This window comes from Pholis gunnellus, assembly GCF_910591455.1.
Source record: "Pholis gunnellus genome assembly, chromosome: 17".
Taxonomy (NCBI): Eukaryota; Metazoa; Chordata; class Actinopteri; order Perciformes; family Pholidae; genus Pholis; species Pholis gunnellus.
In genome coordinates, this window is record NC_136544.1 from 3,974,584 (window position 1) to 3,987,605 (window position 13,022).

Here is a 13,022-nt window from a genome sequence, read left to right on the forward strand (position 1 = left end):
TGCTTAAGCAAAGCTTGCTGGTCGCTTCCCCGCTGTGATTGTGATAGCCGCTGCAACTTTAAAGTCAGCCTAATTAATTCAATTGTTCATATATCTATCTAGTGGATGTAATTGGCCATTTATGTGTGCTGAAAAAAAGTCCAGTGTAATATCCCTTTGAGGAAAAAGAAGGAGCGAATAAAAGGTGAAGAGGCTGACTGGGGATAATTGATGAGGGAAAAAAAGGAATAATAAAAAATGGATGAAAAACAGTTGAGTAAATGAAACCTCTTGTTAAAAAAGCTGCCGTATCCCAGAGTGAGGTTGTGTGTGTGTGTGTGTGTGTGTGTGTGTGTGTGTGTGTGTGTGTGTGTGTGTGTGTGTGACAGTGATTAGTCAGTATGGCTGTGCAAACTCAGTGGGAGTGCTCCAGCTGTTTTGTACTGTAACCACAGCTGCTGTATAATACACTGAATTTCAGGACAGATGGAGCCACAGCAGCATTTTCCTTGACTGGGTTCTATAGTGGTAAATGGACTGTACAGTAAATACAAAAGTGATCAAAGAGCGATGGACTACATGAGAGAGGAGAGATGATATGAAAGTGAGACCTTTGTGATCTCGGGGGGGATGAGGCAGACAGTAACAGGGAGACGGACATATAGACAGAGACAACTAAGACACACTAATAGGCTAACTACAGAGAGACAGACGGATGGACAAACAGAGATACCAGACCTCCAGACAGACACAGATACACAGTTAAAAAAACATCTGAGCCTCTTTGTGGCTGCGCAGTGTTTGGGATGATGAGATGGATGTGAATGTGCTCTGTGGATCTCACCGGAGAGGCTAAAAACAGCTCATCACGGTGATATAAAATGGAGAAAGGTGGTTAAAACAGCTTTTTGGGAGATTGGACACCTGTTGAGTAATGAAAACACAGATGACAGCAAAATCCCACCTGTAACCCTGGTAGATCTTTAACTTGTTTAGCACACACCTCGTTGAAAGTTCACATGACGGGGAATGCGAGAAATATTTTGACATTTTGTGAATTATGCACAAGAGATTTCTAGCCGCACGTTAGATGAGAAGATTAATACCACTCTCACATCCGTACGGTGGATATAATGCCACCGACAGTTAGCTTAGCTTAGCACAAACAACGGGAACGAGTCTAAACTTTAGAGGTGATCTTAATTAACCCTACCGGCATATCTATTGCCTCCACATGGCTTTCAACATGGCTACGGCTGAGCTGGTGGCTAGAAGCTAACAGCGCTAACAACAGCAACAGTGCTGACAAAGCTAATAGTGTTTGCTTGAGGGGGAATTGGAGGATGGGCGCTACGCTTTCGCGTTGCAGTCGTCAGCCGGGACAGCATCATCAGCTGTTACCGCCGTACGAGTGACGTGCAGAGCGGCGGCCTTAAGCTAGCCAGTGGGGCACTATTTGCCGCTATAGAATGTCACAGTGGATTAAAGAAAAATGTGACAACACTGCTCAAGACATCTACATATAACTATATCTGCACGAAACTAGCATCTGAGAATTTAATATTTGACCTCATATAAATGTGACATAGCTTTATCGAGGCCCTGAAATACGTTAATACAGTAAATAGAGTATATACTATATACTATAGGCATTATAAGATGTTTTTACTCAATTTAAAGTACATTTTTATTGGATACATTATGGTTTAATATTCATCTGCAGACCATGAATTTTGACCCTCTAACAGGTTTTTAAACAAATCAGTTGTGTCTTTATGCTATGCTAAGCTAACTGGCTGCTGGCGGTATAGCTTCATAGTTAATGGTATCAATTCTTCATAAAATTCTAGGCGAGAAAACAAACAAGTGCTCAAAAACGTCTCAACGAACATCTATCAGTCAGCAGGGAAAGTGTAGGCAAAGAGACCTGGAACACAACACCAGCCAGGGACATGTGGAGGATTTTGGTGTCCGTATTCACATTACTGAACAGGTACTTTCACCGTCAGGCTGAACTCCCAAAACTGTGTGTTTTCAATCAGCTGGAGTTGTAGTACGGTTCAAAATCCCAATCAGCCAAAAATGTATTGCACACATTAATCTGGGATTGCATCTTCAGCAGTGCAGGGATGACAGCTGGGTGTTTGGCACCGCTGTGCTGAGATGAATGATATGTAAGGTTAAGTGCCTTCCTCAAGGGTTTATGGGGCTAAAACATCATTCATTCACTCAGCTTCACATTTCTTCCTCTTTTTTTTTTCTATCCTTCTGCCAAGTTCTTCAACGTGGCACTTGGTTGACACTTTATCCAGACAGTCAGTTTGGTCCTTAGTTTACTCCACTCACACTCACACACACACCCACACACATACACCCACACACACACACACACACACACATGAGTAAACACACCTGTGCGCTTGCTGATGACCTCCACCATGGTGGAAGGGAAGTAGCCCACGCGGTCATTTCCTGTACGGTTGTCATGGATACAGCCTTTCCAGCGACCGTCGGGGTGCTGCTCCAGAACCTGTCAGGTGGGCAAGTTTACGACTATTATATTAAGTTTCATCTAGTTTCCATCTATTGCAAAAGTTACTGAAAGAAAACTATCACAGAACCATCTTTTCTTTTTAGCTTAAAATTATTTTTCTTGTCAAACACAAACACAAAACTGCATTTCGGAGCTGTCTAAAACTCTAGCAGCGAAGCCAAATTGTTCATTCAGACCTCGAGGGAGAAAGCATAGGCACCGCTTGGCTTCCTAATTACGGTAACCAATACCCAAAGGCTGCATAGATGCTCATAAATATTCACGAGTCGTGGGTGCACTGCAATTTACACTCCAATTTATAATACATTTTTCTGTCAAACATATGCGTAGTAAATGAGGGAAGCTGAAACCACTCATTCTTGCATATTCATTAGTAATCTCATCAAACACGGTGCAAGCATTTTCAATTTTGGTTATCAGGGCGATGTTAAGACAACCAACCAGCTTTTACGATTCATTTATCCAAACACTCGAAAACTGTAGAACGGATGAAAACTATTTTGGTGATCCATTTCCTAAGTCTGAAATAAGTTCTTCAATTTTTTTCATCTGTAATACAGCTGATTTAATTAAAAGAAATTATTACTCAGTGTTTGTTGTTGTAATACTCATTTCAGCCATAAGAGGCCGAAGTACACCACTACCCCATGTTCTAAATAGGACTTAAATGCCTCACTATATTCAACAAAGCTTGACTCACTTATCAGCTTTGATGCCCATAAAGACATTGTCGACATTGACAATAGACATTTTAATGGACACACTAATGGTGTGTGTGTTACCGTTATGACGTCTCCTGCTTTGATGTTGAGGCTGGTCAGGTCGTAGTTGTTGCAGTAATCCTTCAGAGCCCGAACCTGAAGGGCCGCCGACGCATCTGTGAGACAGCAAATCAGACTCTACGTTACAGAAAATGTACATAGTATTATATCACTCACATGACCGTGTCCACAACCATGTGCAATAAATTAGCTGCAGTTTAAGCACCAGTTAGTAACTTTTATAAAAAATAACTTTTCTCATATTTGGTAGAGCTGTCACTGAATCCTGACAGAAGTACATGAGACAGATAATCTGTGAAAAAAATCTGCCTCCTTTTTAGGGATCCTAACGGTATTAAACAGTTATTTGTGAGTAGTGAGCGACAGCTGCGATAGAGACTCCTGCTCTTATTGGTTATTTTTCTTCGGGCATGTTATTTTATAGTATTTTGTTTATTTAATTTTATTAAATCCCATCCATCCATCCATCTACCAATCCATCCACCCATCCATCCATCCATCCATTCATCCACCCATCCGCCCATCCGTCCACCCATCCACCCATTCGTCCATCCGTCCATCCATCCACCCATCCACCCATTCATCCATCCATCCACCTATCCATCCATCCATCCACCTATCCATCCATCCATTCATCCATCCATACATCCACCCACCCATCCACCCACCCATCCACCCACCCAACAACCCACCAATCCATCCATCCATCCACCCATCCATCCACCTATCCATCCATCCATCCACCCATCCATCCATCCACCTATCCATCCATCCATCCATCCACCCATCCATCCACCTATCCATCCATTCATCCATCCATACATCCACCCAACCATCCACCCATCCACCCACCCAACCACCCATCCATCCATTCATCCATCCATCCACCCATCCATCCACCTATCCATCCATCCATCCATCCATCCATCCACCCATCCATCCATCCATCCATCCATCCACCTATCCATCCATCCATCCACCCATCCATCCATCCATCCATCCACCCATCCATCCACCTATCCATCCATCCATTCATCCATCCATACATCCACCCAACCATCCACCCATCCACCCACCCAACCACCCATCCATCCATTCATCCATCCATCCACCCATCCATCCACCTATCCACCTATCCATCCATCCATCCATCCATCCACCCATCCATCCACCTATCCACCCATCCATCCATTCATCCATCCATCCACCCATCCATCCACCTATCCATCCATCCATCCATCCACCTATCCATCCATCCATCCATCCATCCACCCATCCATCCACCTATCCATCCATCCATCCATCCACCTATCCATCCATCCACCCATCCATCCATCCATCCATCCATCCACCCATCCATCCATCCATCCATTCATCCATCCATACATCCACCCACCCAACCACCCACCCATCCACCCACCCAACAACCCACCAATCCATCCATCCATCCACCCATCCATCCACCTATCCATCCATCCATCCACCCATCCATCCATCCACCTATCCATCCATCCATCCATCCACCCATCCATCCACCTATCCATCCATCCATTCATCCATCCATACATCCACCCAACCATCCACCCATCCACCCACCCAACCACCCATCCATCCATTCATCCATCCATCCACCCATCCATCCACCTATCCATCCATCCATCCATCCACCTATCCATCCATCCATCCATCCATCCATCCATCCATCCATCCATCCATCCACCTATCCATCCATCCATCCATCCACCCATCCATCCATCCATCCATCCACCCATCCATCCACCTATCCATCCATCCATTCATCCATCCATACATCCACCCAACCATCCACCCATCCACCCACCCAACCACCCATCCATCCATTCATCCATCCATCCACCCATCCATCCACCTATCCATCCATCCATCCATCCACCTATCCATCCATCCATCCATCCATCCACCCATCCATCCACCTATCCATCCATCCATCCATCCATCCACCTATCCATCCATCCATCCACCCATCCATCCATCCATCCATCCATCCACCCATCCATCCATCCATCCATCCATCCACCCATCCATCCATCCATCCATTCATCCATCCATACATCCACCCACCCAACCACCCACCATCCATCCACCCATCCACCCACCCATCCATCCACCTATCCATCCATCCATCCATCCATCCATCCATTCATCCATCCATACATCCACCCACCCATCCATCCATCCATCCATCCACCCATCCATCCACCTATCCATCCACCCATCCATCCATCCACCCATCCATCCATCCACCCAACCATCCATCCGTCTCACCCCTCAGCAGTTGTTTGATCTCTCTGCTGGCTTGTGTTGCAGTGAACTGGTAGACGATGTCGAGTGCAGTCTGGCTGTAGGTGTTTCTCACTGCGGCATTGATACCACTCTGTTGAAGAGAAAAGAAGATTTGGTACAGCACATTGACTTTTGAATTCATTTTCCTGTTTATTCATGCGGACCTAAAGTGAGAGATCATAGAGTGAAAACAGAGGAGAGGGTTTCATTTTCTGTTCTGTATCACACGGTATCCAGTAAATGTGTCTTCATACTGATCAAACACCCCGGGGATGAATGGTTTACCATCATGACGTTAACAGAAAACTAACAATGACCACCTCTTTATTTTCAACTGAGAATAAAGCTGAACACGTAACCAAAGACAGTTTTTCACACGGTCATGAACACATACTGTATCTCTTGCTTTCATTAACCGCGGGAGATTTTCAGGTCACTGGCACAATGAATTACTAATTCACATCATCTCTCTCTCTCTCCCTCTCTCTCTCTTGCATGCAATTTAGCACTAATAGTAATATGATGACAGGACTCAGTCACTTAATATATTTAATATTTCGCGAGGAACACTATATCAGAATATTTTCGTAACAATGACGAGACTGTCTGTTAACACAATAGGAGGGGTCAACACAGTAGTAGCAGAGTCAAATCTTTTTTTATATTACATTTATATTACATTATATTTTGTAGCTTATTTTTATTATTATATATTTATTTCAATAAAAGTAAATACAAAGATAAAACACAAATACATATTTTGTTTCAAGACATTAGTATAAAAAAAATGAAAGTGTTATGAAGCTTTGCATATAAAATCATTTTAAATATTTTAAGGCAAACACAGTCTTTCAATATCATTACAGGCATAAAAAATAAGTCAAAATGTATTCATTTTATTTTGACATGGAAAATGTCCTCCGTAGTTTCATCACAGCGAACAAGCAGCCTTATTATTTTGATTAAAGAAAAAATAAAATGTTTTATTGTCATTTTATGGAAAGAGAAAATGCCTCCCCCTTTTTATGTCGCCTTACATGAGTTACTGTCACAGCTATAATGTTTTTCAGTAGTGGAGACAGCAGTTACATTCAGGGGAGGTTTTGGCCTTGAAGTGTCCCATCTTAGATCCTAATGGTGAACCCAACTCCAGGGGCCAGTGCTAAAAAAAAGCTCTCAGTAAAGTTCCACTTACTTCCAGCAGGAGTCTCACTGCCTCAGTCTTTCCACACAGGGCGGCTTCGTGCAGGGCAGTGCCCGCTTTGGTCTGTCGGTTGATGTCGATGCCCGCCTGGATCAACAGTCTGACAGCAGAGGGCAGGAGAAAGGACAGAGAGGATGAAGAGGATGAAGAGGTGGGAGGGTGAGAAAGTCAGGAGAGAGGAGACACACAAGGACGCAGAGGGAAGAGGAGTTGAATGAGGTCGAGTGGGAGATCAGGATAAGAGAAAGAGAGAAAAATGAAGTGAAGTCATGGTACACTGCAACTGATTTAAAGGATAAGGCTGACATTACTCTATATTTCTCTTATTGCCAACAAGTCTCATGAAATACACGTGTTAGTCCGTCTCTCAAAACTTCTCTGCTCCAAGCCCATTTGTTCCTCCTGAAGATCGAAGTCTTTCATTCAAAAAAATGGTGCGTTTGTTGGGGGACTATTTCTAGCTGCGGATCAACACGCGTTTTGCAGCTTTAGTGTTATTGAAGTTACATATTATACCTAAATCTTATCTTCACAATCTCAACCGCCGCCAGAAACTCCGGTCACAGTTCCTGTAGCTAACGTGTAGCCTACAACATAGCTTCAGCAGCTATGTTAGGGCGACGGCGGCGCATGTAAATGCTGCTGCAGCTAGCTCCCATGAATTTTGCTACATTTCTTTTTGTGGTTATCACTAATGGCATATGGCAGAACACATTCATCAACATCTGGAAAGGAAGCGTGGTGATTGGATAGAGAGCAGCGGACTTTGAGACGATCACCGACCAACCAGGCAGACCTGCCGGACCAAATGCCACCAAACTGAGCCGAGATGGAAGCTAAGCTAACCCAGCTAGCACCTGAGGCTAGTCCACTACTCAGCCTGCTGCTGGCTGCCTGATTCCCGGTCGCAGAAACATGAATGAATACGTGCATGGGCTCCATAGCTATGGCCCAAGTCCGTATAATTCAAGCTTAAAATCTAACTCAGCGACCAGGCAAAAAAGGTCCCTGAATCAGTGAGGGGACCAAGAACCCAGTGGCCATTTTGACAGAGATTTACAAGTTGGCGAACCTGTCGAAAAAGACAAGTATATCAGAGCAGTCAAGGCCCTAATGGCAGAGTGGTTCAATGGTGCAGTGCCAAATTAAGTCTAGAACATTCCCATCCCCGTACTTTCAATGACAGGGTCAGGAAAAGAGTCAAGGTTGAAAAGATCAGATGACATGAGGCAGCTGTCAAAAAGAAGCTGCCAAAGATGCAATTCGTCTTCCTCTAATTTCTACTGACTTGGAGTCAGTGTTTGTGTGTGTTTGTGTGAGCGCGTGTCTTCTGCAGACTGCCGGCCATGCCTAATGAGCATCATTTATCAGCGTCACTTCTAGAGGCACGCTCTGCTCCATCAGCTGTGACAGGCTCTCTCTTCCTCTCCCTCTCTCTCTCTCTCTCCCTCTCTCTCTCTCTCTTCCTCTCTCTCCCTCCATCTTATCTTCCCTTAGTTGCTGTCTTCTGCAAAATCTGCAGCGTGAAAAGTCTCAAAATATATATTTAAGAGTATGTGACTGATGCGTCATCTCTCACTGAACGGCAACACATTGTTCCTTCGCTTAATTGGATCGCATTGTTCCCCTGTTGTGTTATGTATCTGTTTTCTCAGCAAGCTCAGGAGGACATTTAAACCCAGTGATACATTAGAAAATGATGTGTGTGTGTGTGTGTGTGTGTGTGTGTGTGTGTGTGTGTGTGTGTGTGAGCGTGTATGTGAGTGTGTGTGTACCTGATGATGTCTATGTGTCCGTTCTTGGCGGCCAGGTGGAGCGGAGACGTCCCGTTGGGGTCGGTGGTGTCTCCTTTTTTGGGCTCCAGCAAGGCAGCGCACATGTTGCTGGACAGCAACAACTGGACCACCTACACATAAACACACACACACACACACAAACACACACACACACACAAACTTTGGTCATGACTTCTGTAGATTGTCGTCAGGTGCTGCTGTCTTTTGAATAACGACTAAACCCGTAGGTTCTTACCCCGACTCTGCCGAACTCGCAGGCCAGGTCCAGAGGGGTTTTCCCTGCGTTGTCCACAATGCACGGGTTGGACTGGTGCTGCAGCAGCATCTCCGACTGGAGACGGGAAACACACACACACCGACACATGAGAGGGAAAGAACTAAAAAACTGATATAAAAAAAAAATCCATTTATCCGTTATTGAAGGCTTTATGCACAAACAACGATTCACGCGAACACCTCAGAGATATTTAGAGTCACCAATCAACCGTTACCCGAACAGCAATCGTCCAATCAGTACGTCTTGGAAGAGTGACAAAGGAGACAAAGTTGTAACATCACATCCTGGCTGGCCTCCGTTCCGCTAGCTTCTTAAAGGGGCAGTTCACCCCAAAAAATGAACCTTACCTGTAGTGCTATTTGTCAATCTAGACTGTTACCTGGGGGATTATGTGATCGCTTGTGCGTGATTCCTTGAGTAAGTGTGCACCTCCATGTCTGTCCACGGCTATTCTCGTATTCCGCTGCAGCAAATAGCTTAATATTTTCGTTGGCTGCGTGCTCAAGGACCTCTCCTGGTTCGGAGGTGACTCACACTTTCCCAAAACACTATTTTATTGTTGTTTTACTGCCACTGACGGCCTGCTGACTCCTCATTCACTACTCTTAACTGGCCCCCTATTCGTCGGGGGGCCGCTAGTGATAACACAGCTGAGTGCATCGACACAGAGGTTCACTCACTCACTCATAAGCACACAGCGGCTGTTTGCCGAGATAAGTTGACTAATGCAAAACTGTTTTTCCAGTTTTTTGCCCCTAGTTGAGTTAAAGAGAATCCCTCCCTGTAAGCACGGCGGCTTGTCGCTGTACAACGGCCTCAGAGGAGCACTGTGACATCAAGTGAAAGGAAAAGCTTGGTTTAAAGTGGTAAAAGACTTAGAGGGAATTAGCTCATTGTGCTTTCTAATAAACCTTAAAAATGGAACAAATCCGGAGAGCACTTCGAATTAGATTCCCTCGTCTCAGACAAAAACACCGTCTCGCCATATTTGCTGTGAAAGCAAATGTTAAATCTTTTCTGTGCCGGATGTTAAATGATTCATGTTGTAATCGGTGGTCCGGTTCAGTTTGTCTGTAATTTTTTATTCATTTGCCCTTGCACACTGGGAGCAGCTGTGGATGAGAGCGTCGGTGCCGGCTTGTTACCCTGTATAAATCATGCTTATTTAATCAAATAGAAGGGATGGTTCTTTGGTTTTTTGAGCCTGTGGATGCTGAGCGTCGCTCTCTCCTCCTGGCTATGTTAGCTGCTGGAGTGAGTGTGCAGCTATATTTCACTGTTGTTGCTTTGGCAGCCCTGCAGCAGCACTGCAGTGCTTCACACAGATTGTTTTTTTTCTTCTTCTTAGCTGGAAAAGCCTCCAAGGTGGAATTTTCTTTAACGCCTGTGTTTCGCGTTGTTTCTTAACCCGTCTGTCTTACATAGTCTCAGGAAAAATGGGCACTCACTGGATAATAACAAGACATAAGTGATACATGTTAAAGGAAACTTAAAGGCAGCCTGATTCCAGATGGATCGGCTGCAGCTCCCACATCTCGCGACGGAAAAATGGAGAAGGTGGAATGGTGAAGTGAAGTGAAAAAAAAGTAAATTCTGTCTGATTAGCAGGTGATGTTAAACCTGCAACAACTGTACAATAATTTGGCCACTTGGGGTCAGCAGAAACATGCTGTAAACACTGACATATCAGCACTTTTTAATAACCCTTATGCATCTCTATGGACATTTTTGGCATATTGATGTTTCATTTTTTGGATCATTTTGGCTGTGTTAATGGATTTTGCGTAATTCTTTGGCACGGGTGCAAGTTTTTTTATTCGATTTATTTTGGAGGTTCAACCTCAGCTCCTATAATAAGGCTATAATAAACTGTGGAGCCAAAATACAGACACTCAGACCCTTAAGGACAAAAATGGCCCCATTGAAGCCCATTAAAACCACAGATTTTGACCCTATGGCCATTACAGCATAAAATCTCCTATTAAAAGGGCTTTTTCATATAGAGCCCCGGCTTCGTTTTTACTAACAAACGTCCCCCCAGCATTTAGCATACAGAAAATACATTTATTTTATTTCATGAAGTTGCGTATGAATCATGATCAATGGACTTGTTACGTGAATCAGGCGTGGTTACACGTGACGGGTAAATCAGTTGACAAAGACGGCCTCATGACCCTGCCGTGACCGTCCTCCACTTTGGGCTCTGTTTGCGGATGAACCGCTGTCACTCACCACGTCGTAGTGGCCGTGCTGCGCTGCCAGGTGGAGGGGAATCTGTCCCTCATCCGATTGGCCGTTGACGGACGAGCCAGACTTAAGCAGCATCTTCATAGGCTCCGCCTTCCCCTGCCAGGCTGCGTAGTGCAGCGGCCGCATACCTGCCCGAGCAGAGGCACACACACACACACACACATGCACAGTATGAACACACAGGCCGTGTCAATCACACACTGAGATATATATACATTATTCATCAGTGAGTGTTTATGTGTACAAGGGGGACACAAACAGTATCTTATGTTTGTGCAAAGGTCAGATTTCTCTTCTTTTTTTTTGTATACATGTATCCATGTTTGTGTGTATGTTTGTTGGTGTGTGTGTGTGTGTGTGTGTGTGTGTGCATTTTCCCCTAACCTTTCTGGTCTCTGATGTCGACAGCTGCTTGTGACTCCAGCAGCAGAGTGATGAGCTCCAGGTTCCCATTGAGCGATGCATGATGCAGCGGAGAAAACCTACAGTACACACACACACACACACACACACACACACACACACACACACGTATCATGGTTACATTTGTGAATTACACGTATTTTCTAGCGCATAACATCAACCTTTATTTTGTGTTTTTTTTAACGACAGACGCCTGTAGTTTTTGCTGTTGTTACGGTATTTGGACCAAACAATCATGTTAAAACTAGCCCACGCACATGCACACACACACACACTGGTCAGTGATAATGGCAAAGCTTAGCATGACAAATACGCTTAATAGCAGAGGATTAGGACCTAAGGGAGAGATGGGATGGTGGGAGGTGAAAAAAAAATACACAAGAGGAAGGGTATTATATTATGTAAGGGATACAGTGTGTGTGTGTGTGTGTGTGTGTGTGTGTGTGTGTGTGTGTGTGTGTGTGTGTGTGTGTGTGTGTGTGTCTGTGTATGTGTGTGTGTGTGTGTGTGTGAGTGTGCGTGAGGCCAGAGGCAGTACGCTGAGTAGATAAGATTGCCATGTCAGCCTTGATGGCTAAGCATGAGAAAACCTATAAGGAGCAGAAAGCATCACATAACCTGAGGACACTGACAGGCAACAAATGCCCATAAACACACACACACAAAATCCCTTCCTGTCCTCCTAACACACACACACCTTCTATCTGACTCATATCAACAGTGACATGTGTCTCCTTCCTCCTGTCTCTTTCTTCTCATCTCTGGAGATTTGCTGATTTGTAGTCAAACTCGGTCACAGACCGCTTTATGAGGGTTCCGACCTCGGAGTGATGACCCGTGAAACTAATGTGGCCGTTTAGTGCGAATAAAAAGTAAAACGTGCAATAATCTGGGCTGTTAGAGCCCATTTGAGCCAGTCCGGTGTTTTACGGAGGAAGCCGTAACTGAGATAGAAACTTTGTCATGTGTGTCTGATTACAAACAAAGCTCCATGGAGAAGGGGGGCGTTTCTAGATGGTAACCCGCAATTTGCTAATCTCTCGCAAGAGAGGTTAAGGTTAGGCAGTGATCTTAAATAGTTAAAGTTAGGCATTGACCTCAAATAGTTAAGGTTAGGCATTGACCTCAAATAGTTAAGGTTAGGCATTGACCTCGAATGGTGAAGGCTAAGCATTGAACTTGAATAGTGAAGATTAGGCACTATGTAGGCTACATATTGTTGCGATCTCATTCTTGTAGGAATTGCATGTGCAGAGACGTTGTAAACGGGGCTGTGGACACATCTACATTGAACACATTGACTTTATTTTCTCTTTCGGTGTCCAATTCAGTATTTATCTACACCTCCAGGATAGCTGTTTAGCCACATTTCCAGTCTTTATGCTAAGCTAACTGGCTTGATCTTGGATGTTTCTATATCAGAGTGTATAGGCTA

The 13,022-nt window shown here is 44.4% G+C and overlaps 1 protein-coding gene across 1 annotated transcript in view; it reads right to left on the minus strand.

The window, feature by feature from the left end:
- The window catches only part of caskin1 (CASK interacting protein 1), a gene marked incomplete at both ends in the record, with an annotated part of 90,001 nt that overhangs the window by 20,720 nt on the left and 56,259 nt on the right, over positions 1 to 13,022 (minus strand). The window contains 8 exons of the mRNA XM_079176769.1: positions 2,392 to 2,509; positions 3,316 to 3,410; positions 5,620 to 5,728; positions 6,833 to 6,941; positions 8,617 to 8,747; positions 8,873 to 8,968; positions 11,147 to 11,292; positions 11,549 to 11,646. Of these exons, the coding sequence (XP_079032895.1) occupies positions 2,392 to 2,509; positions 3,316 to 3,410; positions 5,620 to 5,728; positions 6,833 to 6,941; positions 8,617 to 8,747; positions 8,873 to 8,968; positions 11,147 to 11,292; positions 11,549 to 11,646 (902 nt within the window). The remainder of the gene's footprint in view (positions 1 to 2,391; positions 2,510 to 3,315; positions 3,411 to 5,619; positions 5,729 to 6,832; positions 6,942 to 8,616; positions 8,748 to 8,872; positions 8,969 to 11,146; positions 11,293 to 11,548; positions 11,647 to 13,022) is intronic.